Here is a 23629-nt window from a genome sequence, read left to right as displayed (position 1 = left end):
AAAAATTTAATTAACTAATTAAAAAAAAAAAAGACAAGATAATGCCTATGACTTATACATCAGAATTCTTTATATCAAGAAAATGTCTGGTTCAGATAAAGAAAAGGATGAGACCAATAGGAAGCTATTTGAAGAACACACTGGCATTTTTAGTCTTGGAAAAGAGAAAAATAAATAATCTAATTGGAATGGAAAAAAAATGCCATTTTTCACTGAAATGGAACAAACAATCCTAAAATTTGTATGGAACCACAAAAGACCAGTGAATTTTTTTCCCCTTTGTGCTTATCTGTCTTTCACATTTTTTGTATTCAGTATGAATTACTTTTTTAAAGTAAACACTATATCTCATGTAATATACAGAAACACTCACAAGTGGTAAGTGAACACCTCAGTGAACTTTCACAAACTGAATCCTTCCATGTAACTGCCACCCAGATCATGAAAGAGAACATTTCAGGCATCCCAGAAGCCCCCTCTTGATGTGCATTCTCAAACACTACAGCAAAAATGTTTTTAAATTTGAAAAAAAATTCTGAAAAGATTAATAACCAGAAAGAACATGACATTTATAATTTCCCAAATCTGAAAATCTTAGACAAATGGTTTAACCTTTTTCTGCCATAATGCTCTCGTTTTTAATGAGAATAATATTTATCTTATAAAGTTACTGCAAAGATTAAATGAGAGAAATGTACATCCCCAAGCATAGTGCCTGACATACAGTATATACAGAATAACGATAGCTATTATTGTAAGAGTTCACGAGAATAACTGAAATAACACCTGTAAAATTCACAAATACTAGGGGCTCAATAATTGTTTTTTCCTTTCTCATTCCCTATTCAGAACTTTAATTCAACAGTTAAAATAATCTTTTAAAAAATTAATGTCTATGCCTGACCAATAAGCATTGGACCTTAAGATGTTGCTGATTTCCTGATTATTTCACTTCATAATTAATAAAGCCTGTGACACAAAAAATAAGGCTTCCTTTCTAAGCCAAAGAACAGCTGTCAAAATGTTGATTTATATATCGGTGTACCCAGTTTAAAGTGAAAAATTGTGACATGCTAATATCTATTTTGGTAATTGGAGTGTTTGCTATTTTTTGGTTTATGTGCTATGAAATGGCAAATACTTCATGTTCTTTTTTTTTTTTCATTAAAATGAGTAGCTATTTTTTTTTTTAAAAAAGCTTCAAAAACAAAGACTATTTGGGTCTCTCATTCTTTAACTGCTCAAAGAAAAGGCTTCAAATTGAACCAAATGGCTTTCAGAATTCTGCCAAGAAAAAAAAAAGAGTGGACCACTTGACTGGAGAGCAGTCTCTGCTAGGATAAATGGAACTTTCATAGAGGAATATGCAAAAGCCTAGTGTTTATCAACCTTTGGTGCCATCAGCCCACTCCCTAATTACTCTCTCCTTCCCATCTACTCTGCTTCATGGGATCAGTCCTTGTATCTATGGTTCCTTAGCCTCCAAACTTATTCCCTAGATTCGAAGTCTGGTAATGACTGGGTTTGGGACAATCACAAGTTGGAAAGTGAAGGAGTTTCAGAACTTGAAAGTTTTCTTGGGAGTTCAGAAATTAAATCTACATCATAGTCTTGTGATAGGATGGAAATATAGCCTCTATAGTTTATTATTATTACTATTACTTTTTTTTTTTTGGAAGAGTATGGTTAAAATTAGAGTTGCATAATTTTAATTTTAAAATTAAATTTCATTTGAATTAACGAACTAAACAAAATTTAATTCTGAAATTAAAATTGATTTTAATTTTGTAGTGGCTAATATTTAGAAAAATAGTTAAAATCTAAAATAAGGATTGTTTTAACAAATCTAAATATCTAACACAGGGGGATACTAAAATAATATAGCTCTGAAGCTGTAGCAAGACTTTTCTTGGAATATTGATGGTGATCAACTTAAGATTCTATTTCTCTAAGCAAAGATAAACTGGTTTTGAACACATTCCTTTCCTTTTTCCCCATCTACCCCATCCCTTACCCTTTTCTCTTTTAAAATACCCAGTGAATGAAAGCTCTATTCAACAGATATTCTTTTACTTCTTTTTTCTCTTAAAATAACTATGGTGCCCCCATTTCTAAAGCAGGAACTGAATGTCAAACAATTAATGTAATCTTCATTACATAAAAATAACTGGGGCGTGGGGGGGAGAGAAGGACATTTTTATAAGCTGGTTATTCCTGCCAACTATGCAACAGAGACATACTTGTTTCCAGGTGGAAACTCTTCTCAGCAGAAAACGCCCAATCTTCATTTAGGTTTGAATTACTCAGAATAGCACACCTCCCCTCACCAAACAACTCCCTTCTGATAGTCCTTTAACATAAATTCAGTTCTCAAAAGAATTCAAACGTGGTCCTTTTTTTTTATGAACATGGGGGATTGGGGGGAGGATCTGGGCACTATGCCAGAAAAACAAGAAAAATAAATCAGGTTAAGGAAGTCCAGTACATTTTTAATTTTTGAGACTCATGCATTCTTAACTTTCTTCAAACAAGTTTTAACATTTTTCTCCCTCTCCTGTGCAGGCCCTCAGTATGCTACTGCTGTTCAATCCATGTTAATTTTAGCACTTGCACTTGTTGCTTGTAATGGAAATTTCTACCATTATCTATGTTATCTCCTTTCCCAGATTTCCCCTCAGCTGCAGGACATGAAGTAACAAGAGCAGGAGTGGTTTGACCCAGCTCAGAGACACTTTCACGTGAACTCATAATGTGTAACATTACAACCAATGAGCTGATTGTATTCAAGCTTAAGGAGCCGATATGTCCATTTTCATTATAGGAGAAAAAGATCATTCAAATAATACAGTTTTTAGTTTATGGTAAAAACCCAAATTAATGCTGCAACATTTTTATGAGACTGTAATGATTGAACATGGAGCAAGAGTATAGAATGGAGTCTTTTAAGAAAAATTCAAACACCTTAGGAAAAAAAGTACATAGTACATTTGATATCTTAAAAGAAGTCCAATATAGCTGACATATAAAGAACAAGAAGTAATAACATTTTTATAGTCAGTACTTAGGAGCATTTACTCAATAAAAATAATGCATTTTGTATACATTAACTTGATCCTTACAACACCCCTGTGAGGTAAGTACAGATGTTACCTTCATTTGACAGGTAGGGACACCACATATGGCCATAGGACCAGATGAAATAAAATGACACATAGTAGGCAGGAGCCAGATGATGCAGGGGCTTGAGGGTCACTTTAAGGAACTGATAAGGCAACCAACTGAAGATTTTTCAGCAAGGTATCAGATTTTCATTTAGTAAGATCATTTCAGTTTCTGTTCAGGAAATATAGTATTAGTTTACATTTCTAAATTGTTTTCTAAGGGTTAGGCATGATTTCAAGGTCCTTTGCAATTATTAACTCATTTAATCCATAGCTACTCTCTAAGATAGGTATTACTATTGTTCTCAGAAGAGGACAAGTATGGACAGGTATCTTGCCCAAGGTTACACAGAGCCAGATTCCAACCCAGGTACACTGACCCTACCATCCACACCAACCACTTTGCTACACTGCAATCAAATGTGGTGATTTGGATTTGGATGATACTAATGTCAATAACAAAACATGGAGGGATATGACAAGATACTTAGGAGACATAGTGATGAACTAACAGAGAGGGAGAAAGTGGGAAATGTCAAGGATGATATTACGGTTTACATATGGCTACTCATCAGGATAAAAGAGAAGTGTTGTTTACTGAGAGGTCATAGTTGAGAAGCAGGTATTAGATAAGGAGGTGTTAGATAAGGAGTTAGATAAGAGTTCAATTTTAAATTAATTGAGCTTGAGGAGTTTCTGAGACAATTAATGGTAGGTAGTCACATATGCAATTCTAAAGAGCAGAAGAGAGGCTAGGGCTTCGGACAACTCTATGAAGGAATCCCTGCTTACTATTCTCTATCATATCACACATCTTACCACTCCTTGCTCTGCTTAGCACAACCTGTAGGTGTTTTATATCTCTCTCTAGGAAGAATGTAAACATATGATGGCACATTCTCTGCTTGACTGTTAACTATTATATTCCCAATGGCTGGCATACAGTAGGTGTCCCATAATTGTCCAATGAATGGATAAGAGATAGCATTAGAGAATCTTATCACAAAGTCTTCAACAAACAGGTATTCAAGTTCTCCTTGTATATGTCCAGTGTTAAGTAATGCATTATCACAAGGCAATCATTTTCTAATAGCTCTTAGAAAATTCTTCTTTTAACTTCAATTGCAAACCACTTATATGAACACACTGACCTGTTGGTGTGGTCTGTTAATTGGCCCTCCTATTTGAAAATTAATAATCATATTGTCCTTTTTACCCCCAGTTCCTCAATGTCATTTCTTGGATACACACCAGTTCGTCACTGCCCTTGACATGTGGCATCCACAGGTGACCCTCCAATTCTCTCAGCTGCCCCTTACACACATACTGAGGTCCCACCATGTGTACAGTACGACTGTCGTCTTTATTTCGAACAAGAATATATTTACCAAAAACAGCCCAACTATTAAATAATTTTTTTACTGGCTTCATAATGATTTACAGTCTACTAAAATGCCATTTAAAAACATGTTTAGGTATATCAAAATATTTGTGGAGATTTAAGAGCACTCCCAAGCGTTTTCTTGGAATTTGGAAAACGACCGTTTCATTTTCACATCTGTTATTTCAAAAAGCATCACTTTCTAAGATTCAGCAGCATATAAAAATTAAACCTATCATATTTTTTATAACCCTTGTAAGGAAATATCCCAAGGAAATAATCTACAAAGTTTCCTTTTTAAAAAGTCAAATGCAGCATTATTTATCAAAATGTAAAAACTAGAATCCAAGTTCCCAAGCACAGGGTAACAGCTAAGTCTATAATGGTACTATAAAGTAGCTTCCCCAAAAAACAAAGAAGAAATTTAAAAAGACGATAATTAAATTTCAAAGTTGGAAAAGTAAAACAAGCTCACTTAAATTTTCATGGATTCTTTTGACTAGCATTGAAAGTCAAGGAGGAAAGGGGCAAACAGAAGTATGTGTGTATGAGAAAAACAGTATCTGAAATGGAAACCTCTGATTTAATGGCAAAAAGACAGAGTTGTGGATAGAACAGCAAGACTGTGAACAAACTCTCCCGAAGAAAAAGAAAAAATAGTTGTACTGGTCACTTGTGCATGCATGGTTCTCACATTTGTTTAATGACAGCACCAAAAACTTAGAATTTTTCTAAATTATGATTAAGACATGCAGTTCTTATTTAAAATTTTGTGACATCCATAAATAATTATTTCATAAGCTTTTAGAATTATAAATGGGCTTGTAATGATTAAATCAAGTTTTTAAAATAATCCTTCTAAGGGAAAGCATTAAGGCAAGAAAAATCATTTATAGCTGTACTCTAATCACTTCTGGCAACAATTGAAAATTCCAATTAAGAATGAAGAAAATGTGAGGCATAGTAATTCATATAATTAAATGTGTTTTTGAAAACTGGACTAATTATATCTATTCTTCAGCACTGTTTGAATGAAAAAGAAATAATGGATATTAAAGTTCTAGAACATGCCTGGCACACAACAGAAATAGCAGCTCTTGAAAGTGATAATCTGCAATATTTTAACTGCTATCTGGATTTAATGTATTTATACTATCATACGGTGATAGCAATTTTATACATGTGAAAACTACTTAGACTAAATAATGTTATATACCAATATTGAAGGATTGGCCAATGATTCACTCTCTTGATTAAAAGAACGAATAAATATATAGATATATGTACTTTTTAGATGTTCAAAAGATCATGGAGAGAATACCTAGTAAATGTTTCTCTCATTTTATAGATGAGGAAACTGAAGGCCCCAAAAGGTTAGTTGTCCAAAGTTCTATCCCTCCCTGATGTCAGAACCTATTTAGAACAGGGAAATCTGATTTCAGAGCTTCATTATTTCCAATTAAATTGAGAATTTAAATGTATAATATTGATTAACAAGAACTTGGCAAGCAAATAGAAGATATTTTATTTCTTATAATATTAAAACTGCTCAGATTAAGCTTCAGAAAGAATCCACTGGTTATCATGATGCTTCTCCTTTTACCTTCTTGATATGTGATGTTCTTAATCAAATAAATATGATTACTCATGCTGAGAAAAATCTCATGGCTTGAGCAGTGAAACGAATTTAAAAATATAATTCTTCAAACAAATACTTTATAGATATAATCCTCGAAAACTAGAAGTAAAGTTGTAAATGGTGTAGAAGAGTTAAGAATAAGTATAAAGTTGTACTGGGAGTGGGGAAGAGAGGCAGAGAGAGACTGAGGGAGAGAAGAGGGAGAAAAAAACAGAATCATTGCTAATGCATGATGCAGTCTACTGTGAAGTGGGAAATTATGAGAAAAGCCTGGGAGGCACAAAGAACAGGAAAAAATAGCCAAGGAAGAAATACACATACTTTATAAACAGGTGGGTGAAAAGTGGCTATGTGTGCAAGAAACAAGAAATGAACAATGGGAAAACAGTATGGTAGTTCCTTAAAAATTTGAACAGAATTACCGTTGAGTAGACAAGTCCACTCCTAGGTGTATACCCAAGAGAAATTAAAATATATGTCTATCCCCAAAACTTGTAAACAATTGTTCACAGCAGCATTATTCAAACAGGCAAAAGGTGGAAACAACCCAAACATTCAAGTATTGAATGGAGGAACAAAACATGGTATACATACAATGGGATACTATTCAGCCATAAAAAGGGATGAAGTATGCTGATGTATGCTACCACATGGATGAACCTTAAAAACATAAAGTCAAGAAGCCAGTCACAAAAGACCACATGTTACATGATGTCATTTATATGAAATGTTCATAACAGGAGACTCAACAGAGACAAATTATTTTAGTGGTAATGTAAAGCTAGGGAGAAATGGAAAGAGTGTGGGATGATAGCTAAAGGGTAATGAAAATGTTCCAACTTGCTTGTGGTGATAGTTGTATTACTCTGCGTATATACTAAAAACCATTTTTCGAATTGTATATTTAAAATGGATGAATTGTATGGTATGTGAATTATATCTCAATGAAACTATTATATTAAAAAAAAAACCAAGGAGAATAATTTTGGAAAAGCAAGTCTGAAATGTAAAAATCAATCCTTTAGAAATAAAAGTCAGTGAGAAAATAAATGAGAGAACGCACCTATATGAGGTCTTAAGGACTGAATAAGGAAGGAAGACAAGGCTATCTGAGCAGCCAACTAGTTAGGGTATGAGAGAATAAGTGAAGGTAGCAGATAATAAACAGGTGTACATTTGGAATGTTCAGAAAGGTTTCTTACTTTTGATAATACAGTCTATGTAACACTGTATGATAAAACTTGGTATTTAAAATTTGCTAAACACTGTGGCAAACATTCATTTCATCAATTATCTATTTGATGTGGTAAAATTCCCATTGCATTGGAAAATGGCGTAACTATAATTATGACTAATTCATTTTTGTATGCCCCGCAGCACTAGCTTGATGCCTTATACACAACAGGCACTCAATAAATATTTGATGAATGAAACTAACCATCATAGCCAGAACTCAAGGCTCTATAATTATAAAACATAACTAACATTTTTGGCTACTAAAAAAAAAGCGGAATATTATTCCACATCTGAAACATTTTAATGGACTTAAAGTGAAAGTTTTAATTTAGTTAACGACTAAAATATATGCAAGCATAATTTAGTAATCTAATATGAAAGTAAAAAGACTTATTAGAAAGGTAAGAACATTTTGAGAAATGCTAAGAAAATGTGACTTTATTCATATATACCACAAAACAGACATTTTCCATTATTTTGCTTACTTCAAAACTTAAATTTTTTCATGACAGATGCTGAATATTGACCTTTTTTTTTCCTCACAATATCAATAGGTGGCCCAACTACATGATACAATCACTTTTAGCATTTAAATTTGAAAGACTATGGCTCGGTGTTCAAAAAAAATAATTAATAAAAGATAAACATTATTAGGAGGAAAAAAAGCACAATCACCACATGATTAAAAAAAAAAAATCACTCCTTTAAAACCAGAAAGCAGCATGAGCATTACTTCACTTAACCTACCTGGAAGCATATAATACCAATATACAAATCAAGTAAAATCCATCGCCTAGAATGATAAACAGACTATCACTATTAGCTTCTAATTAACAACATAAATAAAAATGAATAGAATAGCAAATTAAAAAAAACTTGTTTTTAGCTTAATTGTTGGTGCAGAATGTACGGTGGGGGCTGGCTGCCTTGTGGCCGCTTTAGCTTTGCTGGCTTGGCTTGCTCGAACAGCAGTTTCCAAACGTACTTTCAACTCAGGAGCCGCTCCCATTACTGTCTTGAAAGCATGTGGATACAGAGGTCCAATATGCATTAAATTTTGGAGTGCAAACTCATGAAGATCTTTGGAAGCTGTGTTTGCTGAGGCAAAAGAATTTTCATCCAGTAGGTAAGAGATCAAAGTGGGAACTAAAAGAGCCAGTAACTGGACCCCTGCAAATACCAAAATTAATCGGAAGATGATCACGAATCTGAAAACTGTAATAAATTTTATTTTTAAAGCTAGGCATAGTAGTCTGAATTATAATATAACATAATTAAACATGCAATCTATTTTAGATGTCAATAACTCATAATAACTATTAAATATTTACTAAATGTCCAAACTATGTTAGGGCTGGAAACCAGGCTTAAGATTGTCTATTTTACATATATATTGTTATATTAAAAAATACTGCTTAAAAGGTTAAAAAGAAATAAACACTTTACAAGTGCCATGTGGTACCATGTATCTTGTGCGTGAGATACATTTTTAAGGACATTCCTTAAGGAATACGATGTTGAAACAGGAAACAAAAACCTGAACAGCATCTATTTACCATTATTTAACTAAAACAAGGTATTTCTTTTTTAAAGAGAAATACAAGTCTTCCCCATTTTACCATCCCCCAAAACCTATAGTAAGAGAGGTGAAAAACCTTTCAAAAAATAAAGGAATATATAAAACTTAGAGTTAAAAACAAGAACCCATGTTTGGCTGACTTAAATTCAAAGCCCTAAAAAAAGATTTATTTGGAGGTTTATTCCTTTATTACTAATCCGTCTTCCCATATTAACAACTCCATTCTGGAATATAAATTTCATTAAAGCTGATATATACATATATATATATATTAAATGTGATAATATACTTGTGTGTGTCTTATAATCAACATTGAGTACATTTTTTCCACCTTTGGTTTATGTTAATTTTTGTAGAATGACAATAGATAAGATTAAAGCCAAGGCTGTAGGGGAGCAAGAAACATCTGATACAGAATGCGGGATGTAATACACACTGATGTCATCAAAGACAGTGATAACAATCAGTGGAGCCTTTCCAGACCCCAAATCCACTCTGGCCCTGAACTTCCTCTTTCCCTGCTGTATTTTTTCTCCATAACACCTATTCGTGTCTGCATCTCACTGTTATACCTAGTTATATCCATTTTTACCTCTATGTAAAATTTTATATAGATATATCTACACAATATATGTATAGTTTTTATATCTATATATAAAATAGATACAGACATAATTAAGACGGGGATGGTGTTTATTGTGCGTTTTCCCACTAGAATGTAAGTTCCATGATAGCAGGGACCTTTGTGTGTTTTATTTCACAGTGAACCCTCAGTGTCTAAAACAGTACTTGGTACATAGTAAGGCACTCAATAAATATTTGTTAAATGATTGAACAAACACATATACACCCTTTGTCTTGGGAATCACTCACAAGTTTTTAACTATTGAATTTTTTTTTCATGTTAAAATTTCAGAAGAAGGTAACGAGCTGATATTTTTAAATTCCCAAGTAAATCTTTCAATTGGCTAGATTTAGCTCATGTTCCCTCACATGGAATATTAATACTGTATAATAAGAAGTGACTTCCATAATCAAAATATAATAGTATATTATCAAATAAATATGAAATTATCTTCAGTAAATTGTGCTACTAAAGCAGAAAAGGTTTTCATCAGGAGACTGAAAGGTAAGGTTTTTCTTTTAATAATTTTAAAATATAATTTATTGGAAAAATATATTATTAATTATTTAAATACCCATCAAGTATCTAGAAATGTGCTAAACATTTTAAGAAAGATACAATTCATCTCTACTTAAAGCTTTCATTACGTAGTCGAAAAGAGTATATAACACATAGAACAATTAGAGAGCTAAGTGCTAAAAAACCTAGTTAGTATATGAGATATAGAGTTCATCAAAAGACTCACGAAGCTGAGGAATACTTTAGGATTTTATAGTTGTAATGATTATTGTAAAGTAACAAAGCCATAAAATATGGCTGATTATAACTGCCAAAGAAATTGCATGAAGGGAAAGATCAGAGTGGGCTGAGAAATTGGGCAACATTTCCTGAAGAACTGAAATCTGAGATAAGTTTAGTAGATTTGTATAAGAAGGGAGAAGAAAACACCTGAGGAGAGTGAAAACAGTAATGCAGGAGGAAACTACTTAAAAGTCTTACACAGCTAAAAGAAAAAACTGTCTTAGGTAAATCTGATGGGAAATATCTGGTAGGAAACTATTACAGTTTTTTATTTATAAGAATAGGAAGCAAGGTTCTCTTGAATCTTAGAGAAGTTTCAAAGATAGGAAAAGTTTTGAGTAATCGATTGAATAAAAATAATAAAGAGTTAATAGTCAAGTCTAATTCAACATTTTTAGCTTGTAACCTTGGTCATGTTGGGTAAGAAAACATTCACAGCCTGTCTCTATAATGGATACTATAAAGTTAAAAATGAAAATTAACATCTGTAACTAATGTAAACAAAGTTGAGTGATAAATTAAAAAGCTGAAAATTTACCCTCTTAGAATCATATTATTATATTTTATATAATTACATATTTTAGTATAATATAATACTGTATCTTGTATAATATATATCTAAATAACTATTGTAGTATTAAGTATTAGTGAGATATATCAACAATAAGCATCATTAAGGTTTCTTGATTTTTTTTAATAAGCTGCTTCACTCAGAATACAGGCATTGAGTACAATAGCAAGACTTTTAAGAAGTAAAATAAGCAATTAGCATTTTAAAATTATTAAATATCACAAACATTCATTCTTTTATTCATTTGGTGATATCCTCCTAATGAATGCTTTCATATTCCATTAATATTTACCTTTTACCTTTGGTTTGCCTATAATAAATGTTTACCATCTACTTTTGGTTTTTGCATGACATTTAGCCTTAGATTTGGTTTGTACTGCTGCAATGGCCTATGTTAAATATCAAATAAGATTTACATATAATGCAGATCTTCATTTTAGAGTAGGAGCTTTTCTAAGAAAATACTTACTGTTCTGTTCTTCCCCAAGAGCAACCAATGTTTCCAGAACTTTGATTCCTTCTTGAACAGCTAAAAGTTCTGTGTTACTGGCTGGTCTGTTTCTTTCAACTGCTTTTAGCTTTTCAACCACTATTGGAGCTAATGAATGGATATAGGGAGTTGAAAGGGCACGATTGGAATGTTGGAAGACTGACAGGAGAAGCTGGTAACATTTAGCTTGAACCTATACAAGAAAATCATTTTATTAACTAACATTTGTGATAGTTCTGATTTACTATACAATCACATTGCATCTTGATTAAACTCAAAATATGTGATACTGCAGAATGAAAACAGAAATTCAAGACAAATTAATGCAACTTTCTACTTATAGAAATGAAGTAGAATAATGAAACTTCTAATAAGCTAACTAAATAAAACTAACTGAAAATAAATTAATCAAATAAATACTCCTTGTATGTTAATTGTCTAAATACCACACTTACATAATTCATATATTGCTATAGCATGGAAGAAGCCAGAAACCAGAAATTCTAATTTGTTTTAAATTCTTTAATTTATAATTGTCCCTCTCACTTTAACTTAACACATTTAATAAGGAAGGCTAATATCTGAATGATGTCAAACAAAGTTATAAAAATATATTGCTTAGATACCTAAAATCCTTTTCCATTCCCTGGAAATGACTGCTTATGCCAATTTAAGTCTCCCAGGCCTAGAAAGTAAAATCTCACTGGCTCCATTTTAGATTAGAAAGACTTCATATTAATTTTTTAAAAAATAACAAAGAAGAAAGGAAGGTCCATTAACATAAGGGACAAATCGTGGAATAAAACTGTTTCAGCACTTTGGTAGAAGAGAGGCTGCCAAACCTTGCTAGAAATGAATACTTGGGGAATGTTTTTAAAATACAGATCTCTGATTCAGGAAGACAGCAGTCAAATGTAGGAATCATGTTACTTAACTGATTTTTTTTCAGATGTGCAGTAGGTTTGAGAACCATTAGTTTACATTTTGACATTATGAAACAATAAAACTTATTTTCTAGAAAAACTAGAGTTTCCAACCAGTTCATTAAAATATGTTAATAAAATAAATGTATCCTTCAATGCCCTTGGTCTCATTAAGAGTGAAAAATAAAACCAAAGACTCATGTAAAGTCTCCATCAATGTCAGCCAGGGTTAACCAAATAATTTAGACATTGGAAAATTTTTGCATATGTAAATAAATGTACATATAGAAGTCTCTCTTGAAGTTTAAAATCGATGATTTATTCCAGCTTTTCTATTTAAAAGCCATAGAGTAAATACTTAGGTTTCCATTTGATTTATCGTACATTGTAAAGAATCAATCCGAAATTTTCCTGATAAAGTGGAATGTTTACCTCCATGTTTGTTTTAAGTAAAACTTACCCATGGGTCACATGAATTTAATGCATTTTTAAATCTGTTCATGCAGCCACTCTGTAATGACTGGACTCCTATTATTTCACTACTAGCCGACCACAGGAAGAGTGCAATTGCCGTTAGCATGCTTACTTCATCAGGGATAGGCATGGAATCTTCTGAAATAGATGAATAATGAAATATTGAAATGCATGAGAAATGAAAGCAATGTACTGTTTATAAAATGCTTTGGAATTTCAATCTCAAACAATAACGCTCTCTACTCCCAACAACACTGATAGCAGTGTGTGTCTCAATCTGATACAGTCCATAAACAACTTTATGAATAGAATTCATACCGAGGAAACTTCATTAGAAATCTTGTATTTAAGTCCCTTTTCCTTGTGTTTTTTTTTGATGGTAGAATATTAATTGAAAAAATTTCAGGCATAAATCTTAATAAGAATTCTAATATGGAAAGCTTGTTTAAATATAAAAGATAACATGAAAAAATAAAATTACTTAAAAGTCACTTAACTTCTCTGGAGGTTAGGCCAATCAAACATTTCCAAATATTCTCTTTCCAACAAAGTTAAATGATTTTGATAAGATATTCTAAATAATTTTAAAATCCAAAGTAGACTTTCTTAGTGCTATCACTTTCCTATTTAGTAAATAAAAAAACCCTATAAATTCTACACAACTATAAACAAAAAAATCGTGCACAATTTCCTGAAAACATTATTCTCATAATTTTAAAGAATTTCTTGCTATCGTAATCACTTATTTAGGAGCAAATACAACTTTAACCTAATGGAAATATAGCATATAATTAGAAACATATGAAATATGTACATTTATTCCAAAGAACAATACTATTGAATATATAAGAGACTCGAACTATTTCGTGATTTCCATTTCTTCTATAGCTGAACTTATCAACATTCGTTATATATGAATCTGGGCTAATTTGGCAACTGCAAATACCCAATGATAATCAGTACTTTATCAAGATTATGAACATATATACATTTGATATGCTAACATTAACTCATAATGAAGGTAGAATACTATGGTTGAGAAGTATAAAAAGAGATGTAAAATTCAAAGGATTTAGCTAATGTACAATAACCTAAGTTATACATGTTAAAATCCTTAGAACTCCATAGCAGGAATATTATCCAGGTGAAATGAGAACAATCTCTCTAATTCAGCTTTTGTGATAGTGCGAGCAATTTTGTCATAAAAATCATCATTTTATTTTTAAATTGTGACTTCAGTAATAGTGATAATAAAGATGTGTATGCTACATCTTGGTGTCAGAAAGTAAGGAAGTGCTCAGGAAATAATGGGGTCATGGAAAACCTCCAAACATGTATTTAAGTTCTAAGATAAGGGTATTTAGAATCAACATCCAGAAGCGCACTAAAGCTGATGTCTGAAAGTTGTGACTAAAACACCTCTTTGAGTTGATTCAGTGTTATATAGTAGTTTTCTAACAAGCTCATTCAATTAATTAGTTATTAGGGAAAGATACTCTAGGAATTAAAAAAATTTAAACTCTGATTAAGTTACCTGGTTGAGAATATTCCAGGATGCATGCAAGAGTGCTACGAATAAGAGCTGTCCACTGTTTTTGAGTATCTTCAGTTTTGGCCATTGAAAGCGTCACAATATTTTTAATCCCTTGAAGAGCTGCACTGACTGGAGGAGGAACCTGATTATCTGCAGACTTTATTGCTGTGTCTTTCAATATTCTTGCAATTAAAAACAGAATCGTGGGCAGGATTGTCATACACCCTGAAATAAAAACAAATTAGATTACTTCATAACTGCTTCAGTTCCCATATTACAGTTGTTTCAATTGTTATACTTTTTTTACAATTGATTATGGTTTAATATTATTTCTTTTCCTTGTTTTTAACAAAATGTACTGTACTATCATTATAATTCGATGTTTAAAAAATAAAATAAGAAAGTATCAAGTTATTTCAAAAAAGACGGAATTTTTTTTCCAACCAGCCTTGTTTTTATTATTTCCAATATTTTACCTATTTGATATTTCATACCCTTCATAATGAAAATGAGGAAAGAAGATAGAAAAACAGAAGGAAAACACTACCGTGTACTTTGAGAAATGCGTGAGTAACTTGGTGAATCTTGTAGCAATTTTAAGACATGTATGTAATCAATGTTCAGTGTAAAGTCAGCCTAACCAAGCCAGGACAACGATGAACAGACTATAGGGTTAGCAAAGAAGAAATGACAGAATCATGGAATTTTCAGCTGAAAGAACTTTAAGGTCATTGAATTCAACCTCCCACTTAATGAAAGACTCCCTTCACCACCCACCCATGCAGCCACTGCTGTCTACCTGCAAAGCTTCAATGATAGAGAAATCATTATTTTCACATATGCGGGTTTATACTGAGCTGAAATTTACTTTTATGTCTCCTGATGTTACCTCTACCTTCTAAATAAAGGGAAGTCTACTTTTCCATACAGCAGTTCTTCAGGCATCTGCAGACAGCTATTATATTTTTCAGCCAGAATTTCTTTACTTACTCCTTACAGTTGGTTGTCACTCTCCTCTCACATTCTTTAGTTTGTCAATGTTGCTCAAGTGTGGCAACCACGTCAGAAACTAAAGGTTTGTAATTCCACCTTGTGTCTATCTGCTAACATTCAATGTCTTCCCTCCAGCTGTGGTTCTATCTATTTGCTGAGGTTTGTCTGAAATGTATCTGAAAAGAGCATCTTGGGTTTTTGGTTTTTTAATCTTTAGAGGCTCCTAAAGATAGACAAACTCTTAAAAAAGACCAACTTCTTCTTTAACACTGGAGATTGAAGAGGAAAATAAGTCATAATAGCACTTAAAATAAAAAGCAAGCTCATTTTTTCTATTGTAATATAATGCATATTCAATACCGTACCAGCAGGTGAACAAAGGGATGGTAAGTCAGAGAGTATGGTAACTGTGGCTGCCACCAAACGAGCACTTTCTTCTGACAGTCGAGTTTTCGTGGCGATGTGACTTGGGGAGTCTGACATCTTAGTACTGAGTTGTGGCATATGCCTTACTAAAATAAACATCAACAGCTCCATAGTTGCAAACACAAGAGATTTTCCAGGAATAAGACCACCGCTGTCACCTCCTTCTCCTAACACAGGACAGGACTCTTTATCCATATCATCTTCATCTTGGGTAAAAGGAAATTTAGTAAAAAAAAAAAAAAAAAGCAGATAAAACTATACAGTAAGTATATTTGAAAAATTCTTTCAAATAAACTTACAACTGAATAGACATTCAGTTGCAACTGATACATCTTTCTCAGAACAATTTTTTACCTTATTAGAATTCTGTTTATTTACCTTTTCTTAAAAGTAAAGGAAAATCCATTTTTTTGCTTGGAAATTTTTTTTTAGTTTTTTTTAGGAATGTATTTTATAATAGGAACAACACATATGTTAAGTTGAACCATATGAAGCTGACACTTTTGAAAGTGAAAAATGTTTGACTATTAGCAATTTCATTTGGTTCTTTCTAATGAAAGTAAAGTGAATTGCAAATCTTCTCAATGTATGATAACTTTTAAAAATTTCCTGGCATTATTATTTTAAAAATTTAGACTACAAATAAGATCTACTTCAAAGTTAGTGTGATTTCCAGTGCTTACTCAGAGTATTTCTTTTTTCTTGCAAATAATCCTGAGCAGCTCTCACTATCTGTTGTACAACTCCAGTAACCAGCAGCTGGACAGATGGTGGGTTCCAAGTCAATAGGAGGCGGTGCAAAACACTCAGCAACTCAACACCAATCAGCTATTATAAATTAATACAGATAAATTTAATTAGTTTTAATGTCAAAGGATGAATTTATATCATTAAAACCTAAGAAAACATACATTTAAAAATAAATTAGTTTAGTAGCTAAAATTAATATATGGGACTATGTCACAAATAAGAACATTATAACAATCTTGAAAATGCTCATATTTATCCCAACACATTTTCAGTCAATAAATTAGTTTGTTATTTATACACTTAAGTAATTTTTGTATTAAAAAATGATAATTCTATTTCTTTATTCTATTTGGACTAAGCACTGTTATAGCCCAGTGACACTGAAGTTTGATTTCCAACCTAAGCTGAGTACCTGAGAGGTGTACACCAGAGGTTCTGGGCACTTCTGCTAAGTCCCCCTCCAGTTCATCTCAGCAACTATCACAAACTTTCACCACTCACTTTAAGCTTCTTATTCACAATCTTCCACATCAAACCCACCAATAACATAGATAAAGTACTCTAAATATTACACACAGAAATTAGAAAAAGTCAATCATTAAACTCTTGAGATGAGTACTTTAACCAACGCAAAAAATATATATATATTCATTAAATCAGAGATAAAACTTCCTCAAACATTTAAAAGTAACAATTTATTTAAAACCCTTATAAATTACTTCAGCCCTTTATTAGTAGAATCATTACGTGGGACTGAGGCCATGCCTTAAATTTTTAGTTTTACTTGTGTACTGATGAACAAACAAAGCAAAATATAGGGACTATCTCTAATTTAGTTGTTCCTAGTCATCCAACATTCAGTATAGAATCTTAGATAAAGCCAAAATCCTGAATACTTACTACATAATATTATTATATTACTATATATTATTCGTATATAAGATTTAAGATAAATATGATGAAAACGAAGCATTCAATTAATTATTATAGAAATACACTGCACCTGGTCTTCTGCAATATGGACTCGGGCATAAGGAGAATCTAGCAAGGTATGTAAGGCCTGTAGACACGCTGTAACATGTTCAATAGGCTCCTCAGGTCTCGGGGAGCAAAGGAACTGTATACTCACACCTGCAAAATAAAAACACATGTTTGTCAATATAAAACTCTTTGTTGCTTTCACACCAATGTTTTTTCCTCTACTTCTATTTATTTTTTTCACAAATTACTTTAACATATATTTAATGCCTTAGAGTTCAAAATGATTTCCAAAAGAAGCAGCCAACTTAACATAGATTGTCGCTTTTCATTTAGGTTAAGAATCAAATTGGAGGTGAAGAAGGGGAGCGTCCAGATCATCAGATTAACAAAATATTCAATTTTTTATTTATAAGACATTTTAAAATAATACATTAAGAATAAATTTATGAAAATTATAAAATTACTTTTCATTAAATGGTTGCCAAAAAATTTTCATATCCACATGGTTATCATGGATAACAATTGCTCTTAATTTACATAAAGGGTAATTACAGTCATTGGTTTGAAAGTCTGTCATATTTTCACTTATGAGATCTACTGATGAATTTTCTAATTTTACATTACCAACTGTGTTCCTCTTCCCTCCCAGAAAATATAACATTGCTAAGAGCTTCATTAGAATATATAAATTCTTCATGTTAAAATAAGATCTATAATGCAATTACAAATTAAGATTTATTCCAGTTTGCTTTAACTTTGCATTTTATTATTTTTTCATGGGACAATGTGTTACGTGCCAAGTAAAAAGAAAATATGTTGTTGAAAAAAAGTTTATTTTTTTTCTTGAAAATTATTCAATATTGCTCTCTCAGTAAAGATGATGGCTAAAATTTTTAGAGTAGTTTTTAACAATTAAATTTGTAGGTTAAAAATTCAGTTAACAACTTAGAAAATGTGCTTCAAAATCCTCCTTTTACTATTCCTTCTCTGAATTGTGCTATGTAAAACTTTCCACAGCATTAAAATAAAAGATATAAAGAAGTTCAGAATACCCCACACCAAAATATGACTCTTTGGAATATTGATTATAAATTTCTCATGAGAAAAGGGCTCTCCCTGTATCAGGAAGAGAAAAACATTCTTATTACTAGAGACTAGGAGTCCATGTCAAAATAGATCTGTAGAAACAAATCTACTAAAATGACCCTTATATTCACTTAGTTTCTCCCATATATTCCTAGTTACTGTCCCACAATTTACTGCCCCTGGACCGAACCTCTTTGTCTTGTCACAGCTCCACAATTTATTATTCTTTGTATAAAATGGTATATAAGCTTTTGGGCCTAATGTCTAATTGAGGCTTTGTTCTCCTTCTAAAGATCCCTGTGTACATGTAAAAACATTAAGTAAATCTGTATGTTTTTCTCCTATAAATCTGTGTTATGTCCGTTTGATTCTTAGGCCAAATGCAGAACCTAAAAGGGTAGAAGGAAGTTTTTACTCCCCTACAGATAAGAATTTTCAGAAGTGAGACATCCTGAAATAGATATGGCTCACCTACCTAAAATCAGATGCATTCTGTCTTTGTTAATTTCTGCTAAAGATTTAGCACCAGGCGTTACTCCTGATGCTTGGTTTAAATTTACAGATGTAGAACGTTTTTGTAAACCAGGTATGGCTGCTGCTTCTGCTGACTCTGTACAAGTAAATCCTGTGCTGTTTAACCAAAGTGCCACTGCATGGAGAATTGGGGCCCAGGAATTCCGGTAGTGAAGTCTAGCTGTATCAATAGTCTCAGGAGTATAAAATGCTCCACCTATAAAACAATCAAATCAATCAAAAACATTACTTTTATTGTAAATGTTCACTCATTAACGAATAATTAACTTAAAAATACTCATTACATATTGTCTTAGTCCATTTTGGCTGCTATAACAAAATACATAGACTGGGTGGCTTATAAACAACAGAAACGTATTTCTCATAGTTCTGGAGGCTGGAAGTCTGAGACCAGAGTGCCAGGATGGTCAGGTGAGGGCTTTCTTCCTGATTCATAGCCAGCACCTTCTTGTGTCCTCACATGATGGAAGGGGCTAAGAAGCAGTATAGGGTTCTCCCTATAAGGGCACTAATCCCATTCATGAGGGCTGCACCCTCATGACCTAAGGGTCACCCAAAAGCCCCACTTCCTAATACCGTTACAATGGGGATTAGGTTTTAACATTGGAATTCTGAAGGGACACAGAAATTCAGACTATAGCATGTAAGAAAGGTCATTCTGACCAAAGAGATTATCCTCCTTACAAAGCCACCAAAACTAACCTCTTTCCTGCAGCTGCTGAACCGGAGTACCTGCCTCTTCTTCTCCATGCTAGGGTTTCCAGCCTCTCCTCTGCAGCTGCTGGCACCACTAAACATTCCTCTATCTTTCCCAATTCTGTGGTCAGATGAATCTTCACTGTTGCCAGCATCTCCTAAAAGCCTTATCTCCTTCTCTATCATAGTCTTGGAACTCTGCCTCTTCTTTCTTTTTGACTCTTCTGTCATTCTTCCTTACTTCCTGATTTCACTACCAAACTCCAGACTTCCTCATCTGTCCTCGCACACATACAGTGACCAGCACTGCAACATACTTCATTATGGTTATGCACAATGACCATAATGTGATTGTATTAAACCGTATTTGAATTCATGGATTCAATATGGAGAACATGCTCTGAGTGAGAGAATGCCAAATTAAAGTCCACAGAAATTTAAGATATTATTACTGTTGTTGCTAGACTCTGCCAATACCATTTTGTTTAATTACTACTTGGAACACTATAAAAGCAAAAACTTCTAAATGCAGTACTTACCATCTGGGGGGAGCTGACTAGCAAACTCAGCTGGTAAAGTCAAAAGCGCATAGTCTTTTAATGCGGCCAACCATAGGCGGCTGAGTGTTGGCAGTTCAGGTTGTACAAGTGTTATTAAACTATCTGGTGGTAATTCATCTACGGTACCATCATCATCATCATCATCATCAATATTTTTAATTGTTCTTTTTGGTTTCGACTCTGCTTCCTTTTTAATATTCATAGCAACCACATATACCTAGTATGGTATTTAGGGGGAGAAAATAACAAGGCATAATATTAAAAAATGACATATCCTAAGTTGTTATGACCATGCAGTTGAATCATCAAAAATAACTGAGTATAGATATTAGAAAGTATACAATTTCATGATTTCCTGATAACCTCAAAAGAGTAATTCTACATGCTTTGGAGGCAATCTTCTTTATCAATCTGACTCATGACTAGTATTTCTCTCACAGCATATTCCTTGAGTTGGGTCCTCTGAACTTTTTCCAACTTGTCCTACTTTACTTCATAAAGCCCCTTTTAAATGTGTTTTTTTCTTTTTCTTTTTATCACAGGGTATAACTTCCTGTTTACTGCCTCTACTTCTGTAGATTTATTAAATATAATCCAGCATTCAAAAGAAAAGGCTGAGGAGAGAAGAGGTCAAAGAAAGGATTTCCATAAATATCCTTCTACCCTCTTCTTATATAGTCCGTAACTGATATTTAGCAATCTAGCTTTTACAACAGATAGCTGAGCCAAGAATATAATTTACTAGGCACACATATTATCTGTATCCTTTCTCTCTATTTTGTAAACCAAAAAGATGTATAATAGCAACTTCCTACAACATAATTTTAAAGATTCCTCTTTGTCGAAGTTATTTTTGCTTGTTTTCTTTTGTCTTTGTACATACATTTAGGTTTTGGCAACTGATGCATACAAAGCTGTATTACACATCAATGAAAAAGCAAAAAAATAAAAGGAGAAGGAGAGCAAGAGTAAAAAATAAAATTGCACACGGTAAAAATCTTGAGAAAACCATTTTCCCCTACACAGTGCTATTCATTATACCGAAGGAAGAAGTCTATGTATGTGCACAGGTACACTATAAGCTTCTTGATGGCAGGATCTGATCTCTACTTACAATGAGCAGACAGCTATAGCACGGCAATTGACTAAATTCTAGACAGTGATTGCAGGAAACAATGAATCTTCACTTTTAAGAAAAAGCATTTTTTTTACACTGTGGTGGTCTGTAACTGTTAGTTACAGTGAATTAACAATACAAACCCTGACAATTTAGAAACAGAAACCAATTAATTTTGAGAGTAGGGACTTTAGATCTCAATTTATAAACATATCACATTCATATTTTCTAGTGGTTTTAAGCTTACTCCCCTCCCATATTTACTATTACACAGACATTTTCAGAAAATGTCTCCATACAATATACTTAACCACTACAATATAGTTAACCACTCACTCCTTATTCTTGCTGTGTATTTACTATTGTGCTGTGCTAGGACCTGAAGCAACAAAGACAAATACACTGTTTTCACCTTCCATGAACTCACGGACTAATACAAACATAGAGGAGTGAGAAAAGTGCTGAAAAAAGGAATGTGTTTTTAAAATTCATTTCTAATGACGTATCTTCCCCACTTCACTACACTTGGTGCCTAGGCACAGTGCCTGACACCTAACCAATACTCAGTGGTCTGTAGAATGAATGAATGAATCTCAGGGAGCACCATGAGGGAAGGATCTTAAGAAAAAGGTGAGACAGTTTTCAAAGACAAATTTCACCTATTCATAGGCAAAGATAAAAGGGAGGATTCCAGGCAAAGGGAATATCAAGAGCAAGAGCACAAGAAATAGGAAACAGCCTGACATTCTGAAGAAACTGAAAGTTTTTGATATAGACTAAGCACAGAATATAAAGCAGAAGTAGTTGAAAAGTTTGCAGACAGTGAGGAAGGGAAAGGGTCGCTGCAGGATTTAAAGTTCAGATGTATGTATTTTTCCTCAATTTATTATTTTGCCTTAAAATAATACCATAAAAAGTTTGAAAAGTGAGTTCTTAAAATTACTCACGATCCCAATTTCCAAGTTTTCCAGGCTTTCTGTGATTGGAAGTCATAATTTTGTTGTAGAGATAATTTTGTATTTAATTTTATTTATTAACATATCACAAGGTTTTTCCATGTGAATACTAGTCTTTATAACCATTCTCAATGGCTACAGTGGGTAACCCATAATATAACAATTGTCTTATAGTCGAAGTTGTATATTTACTTCTGATTCTTTATTCAGCCTTAGAAATCTTAGAAACATTAGACATAATTTTCAAAGACAAAAGTATTCAGTTCTTTATAATATAAATAGTGTTCCAAGTAAACATTTTTGTAAACTTATCTCTTTTCCATATTTTGTATATTTTTTCCTAGGATAAAGCCCCAGAAATGGAATTACTACGTGAGTGATTATAAATATTTTTATGGCTCTGAATAGATACTGCCAAATGCCTCCTGCGAGCCCTCTATATTTTACATTGCTATCTGCAATATATGAAAATATATTTTTTAGACTTTTTAAAACAAATTCTTGGCTTATTTTTCCTATTACATATTACACAAGAAAAATAGAAAAATCAGAAGCATAAGTAAAATGAAAAAAATAGACCACACACAATCCTACCACTCATATATAATACTGTTAACATTCTAAACATTCTTTATACATACTCAGTCTTTTAAACAATAATGTTTGTGTATAATTTTTAACCCAATTTTCTATTCACTTGATACCATCATTTCTCAGGATCAAGGAATATATTTAAGTTATTTCCTCTTTTTTTTTTGAGAATAATAAACAATATCACAATAAACATCCTAACTGCAGAATCTTTGTATATATCCTTAATATTCCTTTGGATAAATCAGTCATCTAATGTGCCTAGTTTCAGAAAGTGTTTTGATATATATCATTCTTTAGAAAAGTTTTACTATCATTTAAAAAATCATATTAATTTAGCTGAAGAATGTTTTTATATTTCTTTTCCTCTCCATGTTTACTTGTAGCTTTGTTTCCCCTTTGTGAACTGTCAATTTATATTTTACTAAAAATTTGTATTTTAGAATGATTATCCTAAGAATCTATACAGGAATAGCTGAGGGTAATAAAAGACTAACAGTAGAAAAAACAAGTTAGGATGCAAAT

At 32.5% G+C, this 23629-nt stretch overlaps 1 protein-coding gene across 2 annotated transcripts in view; it reads right to left on the bottom strand.

Annotated features, from left to right (window-relative positions):
- Positions 1-7833: 7833 nt before the first annotated feature.
- Positions 7834-23629, bottom strand: part of HEATR5B (HEAT repeat containing 5B) — a 73850-nt gene continuing 58054 nt past the window's right edge. Inside the window, exons 28-36 of one of the 2 annotated variants that reach the window (XM_011372087.2) lie at positions 20420-20657; positions 19126-19380; positions 17587-17714; positions 16517-16661; positions 15773-16039; positions 14415-14639; positions 12867-13018; positions 11463-11676; positions 7834-8587 (exon numbers count right to left, since the gene is read on the bottom strand). In XM_011372087.2, coding sequence (XP_011370389.1) covers positions 8283-8587; positions 11463-11676; positions 12867-13018; positions 14415-14639; positions 15773-16039; positions 16517-16661; positions 17587-17714; positions 19126-19380; positions 20420-20657 — 1929 coding nt within the window. In that variant the 3' untranslated portion in view covers positions 7834-8282. The remainder of the gene's footprint in view (positions 8588-11462; positions 11677-12866; positions 13019-14414; positions 14640-15772; positions 16040-16516; positions 16662-17586; positions 17715-19125; positions 19381-20419; positions 20658-23629) is intronic. The other variant, XM_011372088.2, reaches the window with a different exon arrangement.

Source organism: Pteropus vampyrus, unplaced genomic scaffold (assembly GCF_000151845.1).
Source record: "Pteropus vampyrus isolate Shadow unplaced genomic scaffold, Pvam_2.0 Scaffold200, whole genome shotgun sequence".
Classification (NCBI taxonomy): Eukaryota; Metazoa; Chordata; class Mammalia; order Chiroptera; family Pteropodidae; genus Pteropus; species Pteropus vampyrus.
This window is presented reverse-complemented; position numbering and strand designations above follow the sequence as displayed.